The sequence below is a fragment of the Tupaia chinensis genome, unplaced genomic scaffold (assembly GCF_000334495.1).
Source record: "Tupaia chinensis unplaced genomic scaffold, TupChi_1.0 Scaffold000104_1, whole genome shotgun sequence".
Taxonomy (NCBI): domain Eukaryota; kingdom Metazoa; phylum Chordata; class Mammalia; order Scandentia; family Tupaiidae; genus Tupaia; species Tupaia belangeri.
Genome location: NW_006159568.1, coordinates 3,696,138 through 3,715,423, shown reverse-complemented (window position 1 = coordinate 3,715,423; position 19,286 = coordinate 3,696,138). Strand labels below are relative to the sequence as shown.

Sequence of the window (19,286 nt, the reverse complement as noted above, 5' to 3'; positions counted from 1 at the left end):
AAACCTGTCACTAGACTGAATACTGTACTGGCAAATTTCCATAGCAGGAATATCTGATTAAATTCACAGCTGAGAGATAGGGTCAAGAATTGAGTCATTTGCAAATCATTTATTAAAGTTCTTGGTAGCCTAGAGTACCATTTAGAAGTGTTTTTGAAATGAGAGGTTGTATAGCTTAGAAGGAGGGACCTGGGGATCAAGTGCTCTAAGACCCCCTTATCCCCATAGCTTTAAATATGTTGCTTAAACTAAGTCTTGGGTTCTGTAAAGGGGACAGTAAAACACCTGTTTAACAGATTGTGAAAATCTAGGATAATGTATATGAAGCACAAGTTCAGAGCCTGGCACACAGGTACTTAAAAGTTGTGGCTGTTAGTATTTCTTCTAGGTTGCCATCAATAGTCCAAACTTTGGCTTCTGTATTTTGACATCAGTGAAAGAATAGATTTTTTTTCTCTTTAAAATTTTACCAGAGGGTATGTGTGCTCACTGGAGAGAGGGGGGGAGTGAGAAAGCACCCTCTAGAGAGAATGGTCACACTGCAATTCTTTCTCCTCCATTCCTCTTGGGATTTTAGGTATGCATGTACACATACCTGCTCCAGGACTTGAATAGCACAGTCAGCCATGTGGGACTCAGCCGCCTTAACTACCAGGCCATGGGCTGGCCCAGAAAGCATGGATTTTTATTTAGCCAGAATCCAGATTCATGGATGTGGGCTCTAGGCTGCCTGGAACAGAGACACTCTAGGGTCATTTTCAGCTGAGAATAAAAAGCTATGAAGGGAAAGGTGTCTGCTATTCCAGTAGCAAAGATCCTTTGGGGACAGTTAATCTTTCAGAGGCTTTAAGTGCTAGCAGCTCCTCAGCTGTCCCTAAGGACAAGGTCACTAAGGCCATTGTAATTTAAATCCCTGATCTGAAGTCTCTTACAAGTTTTGCTACAGTAATACCAACGGCTTTCAACAAATGACATTGGGGGTAATATTTATATCAATGTCTTGACTGTGGTTCTATGTGTCAAAGCTTACCAAATAGGGACCACCAGTTAGCATAATGGCTATGTCGCTGGACTCCCATGCAGTCGACTACGGTTCGCGTCCTGGACCCAGTGGCTTAAAACTCATGCCGGGTGCGTATGCGTGCATGCCCAAGATCCCGAGAGGAGAATGGAGGAGAAGGGGTTGTGGCTTGGCCATCCCTCCTGGGGGGTGATTTCTCGCTTTCTATCTCTCTGTCTCTGTCTGTCTGGCAAGTGCATGCTCCCTATGGCAAAAGAAAAGCTCCCCCCATAAGAAAAGCTTACCACATGATAGACTTAAAAAAAAACCCTTCAATAAAGCTGATTTTAAAAAGAAAAATTTACTTAACCCTTTCTGTTCCCCGACTGGACTCCTCCCTGTGATCAAAGTTGAGGGTTAAAGAAGGAAGGGTTATTAATCCACATTCCAGTATGAAACTTACCTCCCAAGCAAGACTGCAAGCCTGAGAGTGGTACATTAGTAAGCAGGTCATAAGGCGCCCTCTTATTACTGTAGCTCCTTTTGGCACAAAAGATTGACTGCAACTTACAGGGTTAGGGCTAAAATGACCCCTCTTAGGAAAACACCAGAAAAAGCATCTACACAAGTGGGGGTTGGGAAGGTAACTTTGGAAAAGCCAAAAAAGCAAAACTATTTCTCTGCCAAAGTGGCCTGCAGTCAAATACCAAATTTGCTTTTTAAGAAATCATCTAAAAGACAACTTGATTACACTAAGGAGCTTTTGAGTCTCGGTCCATGTCCACTCTGGAAGGCCTAGTAGATCCTGCGAGTTGTGTAGTCCAGAACCATGCTGGCAGCACCCAGCAGTGCGGGGTCAGCCAGATCCGAAACCACCACGTCCACATCCTGTACTGAGGACAAGGCTTGCTGGCGGATGACATCTTTCACAATGTGGATATAGTGACTGGCCAGGACTCCAGAGAGGATCACGAGGGAAGGATTCATAGTGTGGAGGATGTTCACAACCCCAAGACCCAGAGCCGTTCCAGCTGTGGAAGAAAAGATTCAGTTTCTGGGACAGAGGTAAATTAGAAACACCAAAAGGAGAGTAGAGACAGGAGCCAGAAAAGCTAAAGCACATCTGCACTATGTAGTGCAAGCAATGTTCTGAAAATTTTTCATAATTTTTGCTTTCTTTTTTTTTTTTTTTTTAAATTTCCAGGCAATATGCTTGCCAGAGACAGTTTGAGAAAGCAAAAAAAGCACCTTCCACGGGGAATGGTGATGCCATAATCCTTTCTCCTCCATTTATCTCCTCTGTCAGGATTTTGGGCACACACACCCAGGAAATTTGTAAGCCACCATTTCTAGGACTTGAACCACATGGTTGGCCATGTGGTATCCAGCCACCTTAACCTCCAGGCCATAGGCTGACCCCATGCTTTATTCTTAATATGAAAAAATGATGGGAACCTGCAGTTAGCGTAATGGCAATGTCGCTGGACTCCCATGTAGTCTACCATTGTTACCATGGTTCACGTCCCGGACCTGGTGGCTTAAAACTCACACTGGGCGCGTGTGCGTGCGTGCCCAAGATCCCGAGAGGAGAATGGAGAAGGGATTGCGGCATGACCATCCCCCCTGGGGGGTGATTTCTTGCTTTCTGTCTCTATGTCTCTGTCTGGCGAGCGCACGTGCCCTATAGTGAAAACCTCTCCAAAAAAAATAGATCATGTGAGATCTTGAAGTAAAGCTATACAAGAGGATTTCAAAAAGTTCGTAAGAATGGACTTAAAAGTATTTTGGTACCCAAAAAATTAAATCCATGCATAGCTTTTTCATAATATCCATTTTCCATTAAAAAAAATTTTTAGAGAGATTTTTGCTATAGGGCACCTGCACTTGCCCAAGAGACAGAGAAATCACCCCCCAGGGAGGATGACCACACTGCAGTCTTTTCTCCTCCATTCTCCTCTCAGGATTTTGGTCACACATGCCCACACATCTGGCATGAGTTTCAAGCTGCTGGGTCCAGGACTTGAACCATTGTTGGCTACGTGGGAGTCCAGAAATGTAATCATTACACCATCTGCTGTTCCCTCCATTAACTTTTTTTTTTAAAAAAAGAGAGATTGTTGCTATAGGGCATGTGTGCTCACCAGAGAAACAGGGAAAGACAGAAAAAGACAAAAAGTGGGAAATCACCCCTTCCCCCCGGGGGGATGGCCACGCCACAATCTCTTCTCCTCCTGGGATTTTGGGCACACACGAACATGTTTCTGGCATAAGTTTTAAGTCACCAGATCCAGAACTCAAAACAGTGGTTGACTACATGTGAGTCCAGTGACGTAACCGTTGCGCCATCTGCTGGTCCCTCCTCTCCATGAACTTTTTTAAAGACCCCTTGATTATACTACATGATTTCAACTATGTGAGAAAGTGGAATAGTAAAAATGAATAGACTAGAAAGAAACTGTTAATAGTTGCTATTTTTGAACAGTAAAACTTTTTTTTTTTTGGAGAGATTTTTACTATAGGGCACGTGCACTCGCCAGACAGAGAGAGACAGAAAGCCAGAAATCACCCCCCCCCAGGGGGGATGGCCACGCTGCAATCCCTTCTCCTCCATTCTCCTCTTGGGATCTTGGGCATGCACGCACGCGCGCCCAGCGTGAATTTAAGCCACCGGGTCCAGGACTCGAACCACAGTCGACTATGTGTGAGTCCAGCGACATGGCCATTACACTAACTGCTGGTCCCGAACAATAAAACTCTTAAGTGTTACTTTTCTTACTACTCTCCTATATTCTCTAAATTTAAATGAAATGAAGTAAAAATGGACAAGTAGTATTTCCAGAGTTGTAAAACCAAACCAGAAACCTGTTTAAAAAGGCAATGCTGGGAACTAGCAGTTAGCGTAATGGCTATGTCGCTGGACTCCCACGTAGTCAACCGCGGTTCGCTTCCCGGACCCGGTGGCTTAAAACTCATGCTGGGCGCGTGTGTGTGCATGCCCAAGATCCCGAGAGGAGAATGGAGGAGAAGGGATTGCGGCATGACCATCTCCCCTGGGGGGTGATTTCTCACTTTCTGTCTCTCTGTCTGTCTCTGTCTGTCTGGCGAGCGCACGCATCCTATAGCAAAAACCTCTCCAAAAAAAAAAAAAGATAAGAAAAAAAGGCAATGCTGTCAAACACCTGAACGTTAACTCTTCTTCTCTCAGTGAACAAAGAAAATAGCTCTGGGGGGATGCAGAACACTAGTCCCCTGAAGCGGGAAGCTGGGTCTTTGCTGAGCTCTCGGATGTCTTGGCCACCCCCCTACAGCACAGCTACGGGAACCACTCGCTCACTCACTCACTCACCTGTTTTTGTTTTTTAAGAATTATTTAATTTTATTCATTATTATTCTTCAATTTGACCACAGAGAGAAAGAGAGAGAGAGAGAGAGAAAGAGAGTGAGAAAGCAAGCTGCCAGGTCTGAGACTTGAACCATGGTCAGCCATGTGGGAGTCCAGTGCTTCAACCACCACACCATCTGCCAGCCCCTCTCACCTGTTCTTAAGATGCTCTGGGCCTTCGCGTTGCCAAGTTTCGCTGCTTGGATGAGGTGGAGAGCACCCACAGCTTCGTCTTTTGGCACTGACATCCCTTCCACCAAGAGCAGGTCCTCTGAGTGGAGTGAGAAGCAATTAATAAACTGTGGGCAGGCCGGGCTTACACCTGTGCCCGCGAACAGCAAGCCCCTAACCTAAGAAAAGACTTCACAACTGCAGTTGTGTTGTTCACAAACATCTATCTACATTGCCCCTGAAGCTGTTGCTGCCCTCTTGCTACATAATCTCTCACGGAAAGATTTTCAAATCTGACCAAAGTCTCTCAGCCCTCCAGCTCCCTCACTTCTCACTTCCAGTATCAGACAGGGTCCTTAAAGAGTTCTTTCCCCCCAAGTTACCAGACTGCTTCCACATCACCTGCATCCTCATCTCCCCCAGAAACCATGCTGCTGTGATCACCAGTGCCCGTGTACAGCAGTGAGACATGGCAGCCAGGACAATCAGGGTGGGTTCAGTCCTAGCTCTGCAACTAGCAGCTGCGTGGCCCTGTCATGTCACACGTCTACATCTCTCTTCTAGACAGTAATGCCTATGTGTGTAATTCTTCTAGGGATTAAACAAAATAGCATAAAGTACTTAGTTAAGTGCAGATCGGAGTAAATGCTAAACAGTGGATATTTCTGTTGTTACCTGTAGTTCTTATCTTTCTGCCACTCGCCAAAGCAGATCAGCATGCTCCCAACTGCAATGATACTGGGCTCTGGAGAACTGCCCGGCCAGTCCTCTCTCCCACTCTCCCTCACTGCTCCTCGCTGCCTTCACCACTTCCTCCTCCATCTCATCCCCTCCCCTGCTCCAATGGCTTTCCATCCTTCCTGCCTCCCAGGAAAAGGACTCTACCAGGGGCGATTCCCTTCCTTCTCTGTCCCGCCTATAAACCAACAGCATCTGCACATCTTGCTCTTCTTTCCCTCTCGTGGGCCCTTGTCTCTCCAACCTCTTCAAGCTCCCTGCCACAGGGGCTTCATACACTTGATCTTCCGCATTCTCAACCTCTGTGTTCATTCCCATTTACAAACGGGTCTTAGGGGCAAGAAAAACTTCCTCTTTGTAGATAAGCACAGATGTGCGTACAGTACCTGTGGTGTTAAAGCTGCGTGGAGGAGGAACAATTACAGGGGTGATACTGAAACCAAGGTTAAAAAATAAACACTACTTTAAAGGTCTCAAATGATGGCCTTGTGGCCAGAGCCAGTGAGCTTTTCCAGTTTCCTCTCACAGTGCTTGGTATTCCCTCTTCCTCCAAACACTCTCCCCACTTCGGCTTCAGCAACAACGTTTCCCTTTTCTGGTTGTCATCTGGTCTCTCTGCCCCTCAGACGCTCATGTTCTTCAGGATGGGATATTATTATTATTTGCCTCACCCCCTGGGTCTCCTTCACACTTTAGCACCTCAATGCCAACGATTCCCCAGTCCCACTCTCCAGACCAGCCCTCTCTCCTGAGCAACACACCTGTGTCCAGGTGCCTCCTGGCATCTCTGTCTGGATGCCCAACAGGCACCCAACCGTCACCTTACACCTAAACCTGTTCCTCCTCTTGTATTCCTACATCCCGAGAGGAGAATGGAGGAGAAGGGATTGCGGCATGACCATCTCCCCTGGGGGGTGATTTCTCACTTTCTGTCTCTCTGTCTGTCTCTGTCTGTCTGGCGAGCGCACGCATCCTATAGCAAAAACCTCTCCAAAAAAAAAAAAAGATAAGAAAAAAAGGCAATGCTGTCAAACACCTGAACGTTAACTCTTCTTCTCTCAGTGAACAAAGAAAATAGCTCTGGGGAGATGCAGAACACTAGTCCCCTGAAGCGGGAAGCTGGGTCTTTGCTGAGCTCTCGGATGTCTTGGCCACCCCCCTACAGCACAGCTACGGGAACCACTCGCTCACTCACTCACTCACCTGTTTTTGTTTTTTAAGAATTATTTAATTTTATTCATTATTATTCTTCAATTTGACCACAGAGAGAAAGAGAGAGAGAGAGAGAGAAAGAGAGTGAGAAAGCAAGCTGCCAGGTCTGAGACTTGAACCATGGTCAGCCATGTGGGAGTCCAGTGCTTCAACCACCACACCATCTGCCAGCCCCTCTCACCTGTTCTTAAGATGCTCTGGGCCTTCGCGTTGCCAAGTTTCGCTGCTTGGATGAGGTGGAGAGCACCCACAGCTTCGTCTTTTGGCACTGACATCCCTTCCACCAAGAGCAGGTCCTCTGAGTGGAGTGAGAAGCAATTAATAAACTGTGGGCAGGCCGGGCTTACACCTGTGCCCGCGAACAGCAAGCCCCTAACCTAAGAAAAGACTTCACAACTGCAGTTGTGTTGTTCACAAACATCTATCTACATTGCCCCTGAAGCTGTTGCTGCCCTCTTGCTACATAATCTCTCACGGGAAGATTTTCAAATCTGACCAGTCTCTCAGCCCTCCAGCTCCCTCACTTCTCACTTCCAGTATCAGACAGGGTCCTTAAAGAGTTCTTTCCCCCCAAGTTACCAGACTGCTTCCACATCACCTGCATCCTCATCTCCCCCAGAAACCATGCTGCTGTGATCACCAGTGCCCGTGTACAGCAGTGAGACATGGCAGCCAGGACAATCAGGGTGGGTTCAGTCCTAGCTCTGCAACTAGCAGCTGCGTGGCCCTGTCATGTCACACGTCTACATCTCTCTTCTAGACAGTAATGCCTATGTGTGTAATTCTTCTAGGGATTAAACAAAATAGCATAAAGTACTTAGTTAAGTGCAGATCGGAGTAAATGCTAAACAGTGGATATTTCTGTTGTTACCTGTAGTTCTTATCTTTCTGCCACTCGCCAAAGCAGATCAGCATGCTCCCAACTGCAATGATACTGGGCTCTGGAGAACTGCCCGGCCAGTCCTCTCTCCCACTCTCCCTCACTGCTCCTCGCTGCCTTCACCACTTCCTCCTCCATCTCATCCCCTCCCCTGCTCCAATGGCTTTCCATCCTTCCTGCCTCCCAGGAAAAGGACTCTACCAGGGGCGATTCCCTTCCTTCTCTGTCCCGCCTATAAACCAACAGCATCTGCACATCTTGCTCTTCTTTCCCTCTCGTGGGCCCTTGTCTCTCCAACCTCTTCAAGCTCCCTGCCACAGGGGCTTCATACACTTGATCTTCCGCATTCTCAACCTCTGTGTTCATTCCCATTTACAAACGGGTCTTAGGGGCAAGAAAAACTTCCTCTTTGTAGATAAGCACAGATGTGCGTACAGTACCTGTGGTGTTAAAGCTGCGTGGAGGAGGAACAATTACAGGGGTGATACTGAAACCAAGGTTAAAAAATAAACACTACTTTAAAGGTCTCAAATGATGGCCTTGTGGCCAGAGCCAGTGAGCTTTTCCAGTTTCCTCTCACAGTGCTTGGTATTCCCTCTTCCTCCAAACACTCTCCCCACTTCGGCTTCAGCAACAACGTTTCCCTTTTCTGGTTGTCATCTGGTCTCTCTGCCCCTCAGACGCTCATGTTCTTCAGGATGGGATATTATTATTATTTGCCTCACCCCCTGGGTCTCCTTCACACTTTAGCACCTCAATGCCAACGATTCCCCAGTCCCACTCTCCAGACCAGCCCTCTCTCCTGAGCAACACACCTGTGTCCAGGTGCCTCCTGGCATCTCTGTCTGGATGCCCAACAGGCACCCAACCGTCACCTTACACCTAAACCTGTTCCTCCTCTTGTATTCCTACCCCGGGCCATCCGACCAGAAAACTGGAACTTACTTTACAACTGTCCTGTTGAAAGCCCTCTATTCATCTACCGTATCCCAATGTGACAAGAAGTTACAGTTTAGCAAAGAATCTAAAATTCAGGCCTAGCCTTGTCTTCCCCCAACTTCATCACCTCTGGTCCTAGCATCCGTCTTGGAGCGCCCTGCCTGGCCTTGCCACATGCCCCAACACTAATGTTAACATGCCCGGAAAAGCTCCCAGGCCGTCCAGTCTTGCCTGGCTAATTCTACTGGCCTCTGACTCTCAGCCTCTCAACCCCCTGACAATACCCTGGCACTCCCTTTCTGCATGGAGAGGCGGGAGGGAACTCCGGTGTCTCTCAGCCCACATTGTCATTGCACTTGGCACACTATATTATAATGCTATTAAATGACCAGAAGTCATCCTCACTTTCATAACATGGCCAGAACTTTCATTTCAATAGATCCTTCAGGTTCAAAAGCTGTAACGTGTTCATCCTTTTATTTCTCCAAGAAAATGTACATATGAAGTGCACACCTGTGCGAGTGTCTGAGAAAACAAAAAGGAAAGGTAGTCTTTCCTTACTTTGGAGCTCCAGGCTCTTGTCCACTTCCACCTCTGGAGAGGAAGGGTACAAATATGGGTCAGGACCAAAGATACCTTGGAGCCTAATTATAAGGGATCCTGTTCTTCCTCTAGGAAGTAAAATGGTTAAAAGTTCTGGCTCATTGTCACCTCTCTTGGGAATCTACTTAGAAGTAAGAACTTCTCTGCCACTTGGTTCTTAATTCCTCAGGAAAAGATACCAACCATCATGAAGCTTTTTTGCTTCCCTCTGCAAGGCCATTCCAGAGGCATAGGCTTCAATACACCCATGGCTTCCACAGGAACAGTCAGGCCCACCCAGAGACACAACAAGGTGGCCAAGTTCTGCAGCACAGAAGGAGCTTCCATGGATCAATTCATGCTGATGGATGATTCCACCACCAATTCCTACAGCGAGAAAAAAAATCCCTAAGGTACTCTTCATCTAAGACAAAACTATGGTATGGCAATGCCTCATCTGTTTGGCAAAGCTTTGGAATATAAGATCCTATATATGAGCCGGCAGGTATCATGGTGGTTAAGGCATCTGGATTCCTACATGGCTGACCGTGGTTCAAGTCCTAGACCTGACAGCTCACTTTCTCACTGTCCTTCTCTCTGTCTCTCGCTGGTCAACTCTAAAAAATAAAATAATAAAATAATGACAGTGAATAAAATTAAATTCTTTTAAAAATAGCCTATATAATGCCTGCTTTTCCAGACAGTTGAAGCTTACTACACAACGAAACTATGTGGCAGGATTTTGGATGGAAATACTTTCAGCTGATCCTCTGATGCCCTGTGTCACATCTGCTTGTCTCACTACGATTTCAGACTCGGCTGTGACGGAGAGTTCAGTGCAAGCTTAGACTCACCTGGTGTCACCGCATTCCCCTCAGGCAGATGCTGCGAGGCCTTCTCCATCATTAAAGCATGAGCCTAGTCAGCCATGCAGGCACAATGTCCCAGGGGCAACCCTCAATGCAAGGCAAGAGCCACCAGACACAAGTGGACCATTGTGGATGATGTTCTGCAGGCTTCTTCGGAGGTTCTGGTAGATTTCAGCCTGCGCTGCCCTCAAGGTGACTCCAGTAATCCACACTTCAGTGGCTTTCCTTCTACTCTTGCTTTTCCTGCTCTTTAGCTCCTTCTCAGAATGACCTCTCAGAGAAAACACCCGTACTAAAGTCCTTGTCTCAGGCCCTGCTTTGAAGGAACCCAAGATAAGGTGATCTAATAAAATGTACCACACACCACCTGCTATCTGAAGTTGAGAATATGAAATCGATTTTGCCTTCTCTTGATGCTGCCATGTCTAAAAGTCTATTCAATAATTATGAATATCAATGACTACCTTGTTAGGAAGTTTAGGAGTTACTAAGGAGTAAAGGGTGCTCTGCCTTTGAAGACTCTGCTTTTAGGAGTTGTTCTGCAGGGGCCAGCAGGAGCCATGGTGGCTAAGGTGCTGGATTCCCCACATGGCAGACCATGGTTTGAGTCCTGGACCCACCAGTTTGCAAGTCATGCCAGGAGTGTGTGCATGCATGCCCAAAATCCTGAGAGGAGAATGAAGAAGGAATTGTGGTGTGGCCATTTCCCCCCCGGAGGGGTGATTTCTCACTTTCCCTCTCTCTGACTCTCTCCATTAAGTACATTCACCCTATGGCAAAAACCTAAAAAAAAAAGGGGGGGGGGCTGTCATACCATCTATCGTTGCTAATGGCACCTATTCCTCACTCAACTTCCACCTCTCTGATTTGCAGCTTATTAACTATTCTTGGGTAAGAAGTGGAACCCAAGTTTACTGAAACTGTGTCTGAGACTAAGAGAGGAAGGGACATGAACTATAAAGTACAGGAGCCTGAAGGGAAGGGAGTGTAGAGTTGAGACTAAAGCACACATGTTTTAGAGTTAGATATATCTGAAGTCAAATGCTTGCTTAACCAATTACTTAGAGTGTTTCCTCGTTTTGAAAATAAACTGTTCACCTTAAATATATACAAAATAAAATGTTTTAAAACAAGAAAAAATAGGGACCAGCAGTTGTTGTAATGGCTATGTCACTGGACTCCCATGTAGTCGACCGACATTCAAGTCCCGGACTTGGTGGCTTAAACTCACTCTGGGCATGTGTGCGTGTGTGTGCCCAAGATCCTGAGAGGAGAATGGAGAAGGGATTGCATCGTGGCCATTCCCCCAGGAAGGGTGATTCCTCGCTTTCTGTCTCTCTGTCTGTCTCTCTCTGGCAAGCGCACACGCCTTACAGCAAAAACCTCTCCAATAAATAAATAAATTAATAAAACAAAATAAAATAAAATGAGAAAAAGTAATTGTTACTGCAGCAAAAATGACAGAATAGGAAACTTTACAAACCCATCCTACCACTAAGGCAATGCCTAAACACAAACTGTCAGAATCAACATTCTTGGGAACTCTGGAAACCGAAAGTTTTCAACAACCAGGGGACTGCTTAACCAATAGACAGAGCTGAGTTAAGAGCTTTCTGGTGTTTTAACTTACCCAGGTCCCATTACCCACTTGCCAGCTTGGTGGTGACCTCAGCCGGCCCACATCCCCAGTACTGGTGTACAGATACTAGTGCCAGAGGGGCAGAGAGAAGCTATTCTCAACATTGTGGTAGCCTGGTAACTCCCCAGGGGAGCAGTTCCAAAGGCTCGCTTTAATTTCACCTAACTCTCCCAGAGTGAGGAGTTACACAGACATTTGTCAAAAACATTTAAAGATAAAATTAGCCTCTGTTGTACAGACTAAAGGATAATAGTTGAGGCATACAGCTGACTAACCAAAAAAGGGAGGAAGAGCTTGGGAATGATGAGCTTTGGGGAATAAGAGCTCTGAATAGCTCTGGCAATTTCCTGGGAATATCAAAGTCCACACACTTGCCTAAGGCTAGGCATGGGCTCTGGGAATTTAAAAGGCCACACACTTGCCTAAGGCTAGGCATGGGCTCAGAAAAAACCCTGAGAAGGCCCTAAGCTCTCACTTGTGGCTCACTTTCAGGTACTCTCGAGTAGGAAGTGAAGACTTAGGCAGAGTTGTAACTGACTGATGGTGGTGAAAACTTGCCCCAACATACATTCTAGCTCCCTTAGCCCTCTTACCTGTGCCTGTGATGAGTGTAACAAAATTTTCCAATCCCTTTCCTTGGCCAAATTTCCGTTCTGCCAGGGCAGCACAGTTGCCATCATTGTCCACCCATACAGGGAGATGCAAAGTGTCAGACAGGGGGGTCCTGAGGTCCACAGAGTTCCATTCTTGGATCAGTTTGGTTGAATGCAGCACAATTCCTTCCCGAGGATTTACACGGCCACCTGTGGAAATGCCTGAGCTCCACCATAAATACAAGGAAAATAATTCTGGTTAGTAATCTTAGGAAAAGTGTGCCAACTTTACTGGCTCAGAACGCTAATTTACCCTTAATCTCCTAAAACAAAGATGACCAATAACTGCAGGGATTATTAGACAGTTCTGAGCTAAATCCACAACCCCCACATTTACAGAACCATTGGTGCTTCTCCTGTAACATTTGACAGTGTCCCAGGCCTGAGGCCTACAGAGAGGATCTGGAGCCAGCTGTACGCAGGGCAGGCCCTGACTTGATGTTCAGTCATGCGTCAGAACTTAGTAAAACTTTGTACATTAGGGTGGACATTTCTTAAATATGTAATTTACAATCTCACCTACTCCTAAAATTCTGCAGTTTAGTTTTACAGCTTCTGCTGCAGCTTCCACACACATCTGCAGGATTAAATTAATCCTCTCTTCATAGGTTTTAGGATTGAACTGAGTATACTTCTTAACTATTTCACCCTAAAATAGAGGGAAAACAAAAACAAAAAAACCACTGGTCTTAGTTTAGGAACGTACCAAGAATCTTTTGGCTCTTAAAAAAAAATGATGACAAGTCAGACATTGCTGTAAGACAGACAGCACTGGAGACTCAGACGGCTGCTCGGGGAGGGACACTGTTGGGATAAGGCCCAGTGACTTCCTGGAATCTACCTTGACAGAGCGCTGTTGAAGCAATGCCAACTACCGCTCAGAGGAGCTCCCTCTCTTTAGCTTAAGGTAAATATTGGCCAATCTGAATCTAATCATTTGGAGTTGATATTTTACAATTTGGAGTTGATAAACTTTTCTTGCTTTTCTTGTTAAGAGTAACTACATAGTTATGCTAAGTAGTTGTGCTTCAAGCATTTCTTGTACTTGAAACCAGTAATGGTATAGATACTCTCCCTGACTCAGGGTAACTTTCCATGCTGGCTAGCACAAATACCACATTGTTTAAATTAATGTGCTGTGTGATATGTTTTAATACCAAACAGGGATAGGCCCTTTTAATTACTCTTGTTTCAACACTTTTAGTTTGCTCATCTCATCTGTGTATTTTATTACTATTTTTTTTAGAGTTTTTTGCTATAGGGTGCATGTGCTTGCAGGAGAGACAAAGAGACAGAAAGTGAGAAATCACCCCCCACCCCCAGGGGAGATGGCCACGCCACAATCCTTTCTGCATTTTCCTCTCAGGATTTTGGGCATTCATGCACACGCGCCCAGTGTGAGTTTCAAGCCACCAGATCACATGTGAGGAGAATGGAGGAAAAGGGATGTGGCCATACCCTCAGGGGTTGATTTCTCATTTCGCTCTCACTGTCTCTCTCTCTCGTCTCTGGTGAGCACATGCACCCTAAGGCAAAAACCTCATAAATAAAAGAAAGGCCATTCCTTCACTCTTTGCAGATTTCCTCACCTGGATCATGACAGTAATCTGCATACTCCATATTCCATGCTTCTCCCAAGAACAGTTTCAGGTCACCTGGATGGCAAAAGCCCTCTGATGCCCACAGGGTCTCTCCATTGGCAACTGAAGCCTACTACCTTGAATTCACAGACAATTCTTTCTTTGAAATGTTACTGACTAGTAAAATAGACAAATATTATAATGGATCCAAAAATCTATGGGCAAATTATTACAAGCTCTTATGTATATTTCTAGTCCTCCCTTCTAACTATACTTATGTAAAGTCAGTTATTCACACGGGATACAAAGGGAGGAGCTCAGAGTTATTTTACCTTCATGCTGACTATTGCAACTCGGAGGTTCGTTCCACCAAGATCAACAGCCAAGGCACTGAGAGTTTCAAGAATATGGTCAATATCTTGAGAGATATTCTCTTTCACAGGAGGAAAGCAGAATTTCTTTTGTAGTGGCTCTTGAAGATCAATAGATTTGAGAAACTTCAAAATCCTTGGAACAGCATTTCCATCCCCATATATCTTTGAACTGCAATATCCAAAGAGTCAATGAAATTAAATGGTCAGCCATGCATGTTAAATGATATTGAGAGCATGGTTTAATAAAATCTGAGACTCGAGGTAAAAATCATTGGTGCCTTTTCCTTTTAAAATATATGTATACTTCTTTTTTTGTTTTTGTTACAGGGCACATGTGCTTGCTAGAGAAAGACAGACACTGATCACCTCCCAGGGGGATGGCCATGCCACAATCCATTTAGGACTTTGGGTACACATGACACGTGCCCAGAGTGATTTTCAAGCCACTGGGTCCAGGACTTGAACCACGGTCAGCCATATGGGAGTCCAGCACCTTAACCACTATGCCACCTACTGACCAAATATGTGTATACTTCAAAACATTATGTTGTACACAATAAATATATAACAGATTGAAGGTATGCTACAATACAGAGCAATAAGGAACAGAATTATATGGGCCAACAGTGGAGGTTAAGGTGCTGGATATATGTGGCCAGCTTCATAGTTCAAGTCCTGAACCTGGCAGCTTGAAAATCATGCTGGGTGTATGCATGTGTGTGGCCAAAATGCTGAGAGGAGAGAGGAGAAGGGATTATGGCATGGCCATCTCCCTGCGGGTGATTTCTTACTTTCCTTCTCACTGTCTCTCTCCAGGGAATGCATGAGCCCTATGACAAAAACCAAAACAGCAGGTGGCGTGGTGGTTAAGGCGTTGGCCACTCCCACATGGCCAACCACAGTTTGAGTCCTGGACCTGATGGCTTTCTTTCTTTCTTTCTCTCGCTCTGTGTCTCTCTCTGGTCAAATTAAAATAAATGAATGAATAAATAAAATTAAATAAATAATTCTTTTAAAAAAATAAGCTGTCTCAGCAGCAGCTAGGGACCCCTTGACATTAGAAAGAAAGCTCTTTTAGGATAGTTAAATAATGATTGTAGCTTTAAGATCGCACCTGACATAACTCCCCTTTAAAATTCCTTAAAAAAAAAAGAAAAAAGAAAAAAGGCTATATACTCACCAAGGGTACTGTTTTCCAAACTGAAGGTGCAGCGCTTGCAATATTTTGTCTTGGGTGTCAGCATCCCGGACATGAAGGACGTTCTCCCCTAGGAAAATCCAGTGACACTTTATAATGATTTGGAAGTAGGAATAGCAAAAGAATAAAAAAGTTAATAGTGTGTTGTGCTCGTAATTAGCCCTGACACCCAGCAATTGTAATTAAGTCATCTTCTATTAGGAAGACATAAATTTTTCTGCTTTCTACTTTGTAAGGTACTCTTAACAAGATTTCCATATATCAAACACTTACAGGCACTAAGGTCTTTTATTCCCAGAGAATAATCAAGTTTTATTTGCTTATTGAAATAAATAAGATTAATCTAGTATCTCCTTACCACTTGCCTAGTCATCTATTAAGTACACTCTCTTTTTTTTTAAGAATTATTTATTCAGGACCAGCAGATGGCATAATGGTTATGTCACTGGACTCCCACAGAGTCGACTACAGTTTAAGTCCCAGACACAACAGCTTGGGGCTCAGGCCGGGCATATGTGTGTGTGCTTAAAATCCCAAGAGGAGAATGAAGGAGAAGGGATTGTGGCATGGCCATCCCCCCTGGGGGGGATTTCTCACTTTCTGTCTCTCTGTCTCTGTGTCTCCAGCGAGTGCACATACCCTATAGAAAAATCTCTCTCTAAAAAAATAAATAATAAATAAAATCAATTATAAAAAATGTTTTTAAAAGAATTATTTATTTAATTGTATATATTATTATTATTATTATTATTGACTAGAGAGAGGAGGAAACTGAGACTGCAAGCTGCCAGGTCAGAGCCTTGAACAGCAGTCAGCCATGTGGGAGTGCAGTGCCTTTACCGCCATGCCACTTGCCAGTCCTTCTTTCTTTTTTTTTTAAACTTGCCAGTGTACTCAACAGAGAGACAAAGAGACAAAGAGACACATTTCCCCATGGGAAATGGTCACAGTGTAATCCTTTCTCCTCCAGCTCTTTTAGTTCTCTCTCCTTTCAGAATTTTGGGCACATACATACATACAAACACACACACACACACACACACACACACACACACACACACACAGTGTGTTTCCAGCTGCCAGGTAAGGGAATCCAACCATGCAGTCAGCCATGTAGGGTCCAGCTGTCCTAACCACCACAGGTGGCCCTAGTCAGTCCACTGTCTTTCAACTTGCCCTGCCCTCTATTTAGCCAGTTGTTCAACCCAGTCAGGCAAGGCTGGTTCAATTAGTCATTCAATGGCTGGTCAGCTGTTTGGGCAGTCACTTTCTCTCCACACATCTCCTGACCAATGTGAAGAAACCAATACAGCAAAAATGGCCTTTTTTTTTTTTTTCAATAGGTGTGGTTAAGAATACAAGTGCAGAAGAGAGGTGGCTGGAGAGAGGTGTGAGGTCAAGGAAGGGGGTTTTGTCTTTAAGCTGTGAGAGGCCAGTTTAAATAATGAGGAGGTTAGATGCGCATGGAAGAGCAAGGGTGACTCAATGGAGAGGTTCCCTGAAGAGGCCTCCTTTCTCCCTTGGTTTTAAATACCATTTATGGCAGACTGCTGTTATTCTCAACACCCATTCTTCATACTAGTAACTGATTTTCCCCTGGGCATCTAATTACTCAGCTAGAAACTATTCTTCAGCTTTCCTTGCAGCATGACGTGGTCATGTGGCTGAGTTCTGATGACACGGAGAAGAAATATTTGTCACTCCCAGGTTGTGTCTTTAAAGGGAAGCCCTCCTCATAGCTAAAATATGGACTTACTAGCCAGAGCTGGAGCAACCTTCAAAAAGATGGGGACAGGGAGGGTGGCTAAGCCTCTGATGACTACGGAGCTTCTATACCAGTGAGAAGGAAAGAAAATCGAATGCCATGAATCCACCATTATTTCTGACCTGTTACTGTAGCTGAGCCGCTGTCCTAACTACACCTCAATATGCTAGGGACTCTCAAATTTACATCTCCCTGACCTACCAGGCTGCTTACGTGCTGTCTCTGCTTTGATGTCTAATAGGCTTCTCAAACTTAACGTGGCCATAAAGAACTCTCACTTCCATCTGCTCCCAAATCTGTTTCTTCCTCGGTATCCCCCATATCAGGAAAGAACACTTCCCCTGCTCAATCCAAAAATCTGGCTTTGTTATTGATTCCTTTCTTCCCGTCACCTCACACATCATCCAAGTTCGATAACGAACTCCCACCCTGACTCTGCTCCATCTGCCACTACCACTTAGTCCAGGCCAGTATCATCTCTCATGGCAACTCTTTTTCTTTTTCTAAAGAATTATTTTACTTAACTTTATTTTTTTTTTATTTTATTTTATTTTATTTTATTTTGATCAAAGATGGACAGAGCAAAAGAGAGATGGAAAGTGAGAAAACAAGCCGCTAGGTCTTGAACCACAGTTGATCATGTGGGAGCCCAGTGCCCTTACCCACTATACTACCTGCTGGCTCCCCAAAGAATTATTTTATTTGATATGTTATTATTATTATTTCATTAATTTGACCAGAGAGAGAGGGAAAGTGAGAAAGCAGGCTGCCAGGTCTGGGACTTACACCATAGTAGGCCATGTGGGGGTCCAGCCTCTTAACCACTGCACTACCTGCCAGACTCTTTTTTTTCAAAGAGAGATTTTTGCTATAGGGCATGTGTGTTCACCAGAGAGACAGAGACAGAGAAACAAAAAGTGAGAAAATTTTTCCCTAGGCAGGATGGCCACACCACAATTCCTTCGTTCCATTCACACACCTGCATGCACACGCGTGCACCAATAAGTTTTAAGCCACCAGCCCAGAATTCAAACTGCAGTCAACTACATGGGAATCCAGTGACGTAACCATTATGCCATCTGCTGGTCCTGCACCTGGACAACTCTTAACTGGCCTTCCTGCTTCCACTCCTGACACTCCACTTTGCACTTTCCATATAAGCAGCCTGAGTAATTTTTCCCAAATGCAAGTCATACTGTGTCATTATGGCTTCCCACCATACCTAGAAAAGATCCCAGATGGTTTTCCCTGGCTTACAAACTGCCTCCTTCTCTAATGTCATGTCTCACTGGCTCTTGCCCACACACTCCACAGACACTGGTCCTTCTGTTTCTCAGCTGCGGCATCTTCTTCCCACCCAGGGCCTTCACACTGGTTGGTCTCTCTGCCTCACCCTAAATCTTATAAACCTGACTCGTCATTCAGATCTCAGCTTAAGTGTCACCTCCTCAAAGAGGACTTTTTTTTTTTTTTTTAGAGTTTTTTCTTCGCGTGCACTCACCAGACAGACAGAGACAGAGACAGAAAGCGAGAAATCACCCCCCAGGGGGGATGGCCACGCCGCAATCCCCTCTCCTCCTTTCTCCTCTCGGAATCCTGGGCACACACGCACACTTGCTCGGCGTGAGTTTTAAGCCACCAGGTCTGGGACGCGAACCACGGTCGACTACATGGGAGTCCAGCGACATAGCCATTACTTGTTACCAGCTAACTGCTGGTCCCAAAAGAGGACTTCTTTTACCAAGTCAAATGTAATCTATCCCATGGCCTTATATTCCAGGATCCACAACATATAGAAACGCTGATATTTTTCTTTCTACTTCTTGGGTCTATCACCTGTCTCCCTCCTGACAAAATGTAAGTTACATAAGAACTCAGTTTTGTTGGGAACTAGCAGTTAGCGTAATGGCTATGTCGCTGGACTCCCATGTAGTTGACTGCGGTTCGTGTCCCGGACTCGGTGGCTTAAAACTCACGCCGGGCGCATGTGCATGCGTGCCCAAGATCCCGAGAGGAGAATGGAGAAGGGATTGCAGCATGACCATCCCCCCTGGGGGGTGATTTCTCGCTTTCTGTCTCTCTGTCTCTCTCTGTCTGGCGAGCGCACGTACCCTATAGTGAAAAAACCTCTCCAAAAAAAAGAACTCAGCTTTGTTCATCTAGTTTACTGCCAAGTCCCAGTGCCTAGCACATGGTAGGTGCTTATTAAACATTTTCTTAATGAATGAAGTTAATGAATTTGAAACAATTTCACCTTCATGGCTTTTTTTTTTTTCTCTAAGAAATGGGTGGCAAGGTATTAGG

The 19,286-nt window shown here is 45.1% G+C and overlaps 1 protein-coding gene across 4 annotated transcripts in view; it reads right to left on the bottom strand.

Annotated features, from left to right (window-relative positions):
• Positions 1-1,342: 1,342 nt before the first annotated feature.
• The window catches only part of GNE (glucosamine (UDP-N-acetyl)-2-epimerase/N-acetylmannosamine kinase), a 66,685-nt gene continuing 48,741 nt past the window's right edge, over positions 1,343-19,286 (bottom strand). For all 4 annotated transcript variants that reach the window (XM_014586022.2, XM_014586025.2, XM_014586024.2 and 1 more), the window contains exons 6-12: positions 15,200-15,287; positions 13,978-14,188; positions 12,585-12,714; positions 12,006-12,227; positions 9,109-9,291; positions 6,685-6,801; positions 1,343-2,031 (exon numbers count right to left, since the gene is read on the bottom strand). In XM_014586022.2, the coding sequence (XP_014441508.1) occupies positions 1,796-2,031; positions 6,685-6,801; positions 9,109-9,291; positions 12,006-12,227; positions 12,585-12,714; positions 13,978-14,188; positions 15,200-15,287 (1,187 nt within the window). In that variant the 3' untranslated portion in view covers positions 1,343-1,795. The remainder of the gene's footprint in view (positions 2,032-6,684; positions 6,802-9,108; positions 9,292-12,005; positions 12,228-12,584; positions 12,715-13,977; positions 14,189-15,199; positions 15,288-19,286) is intronic.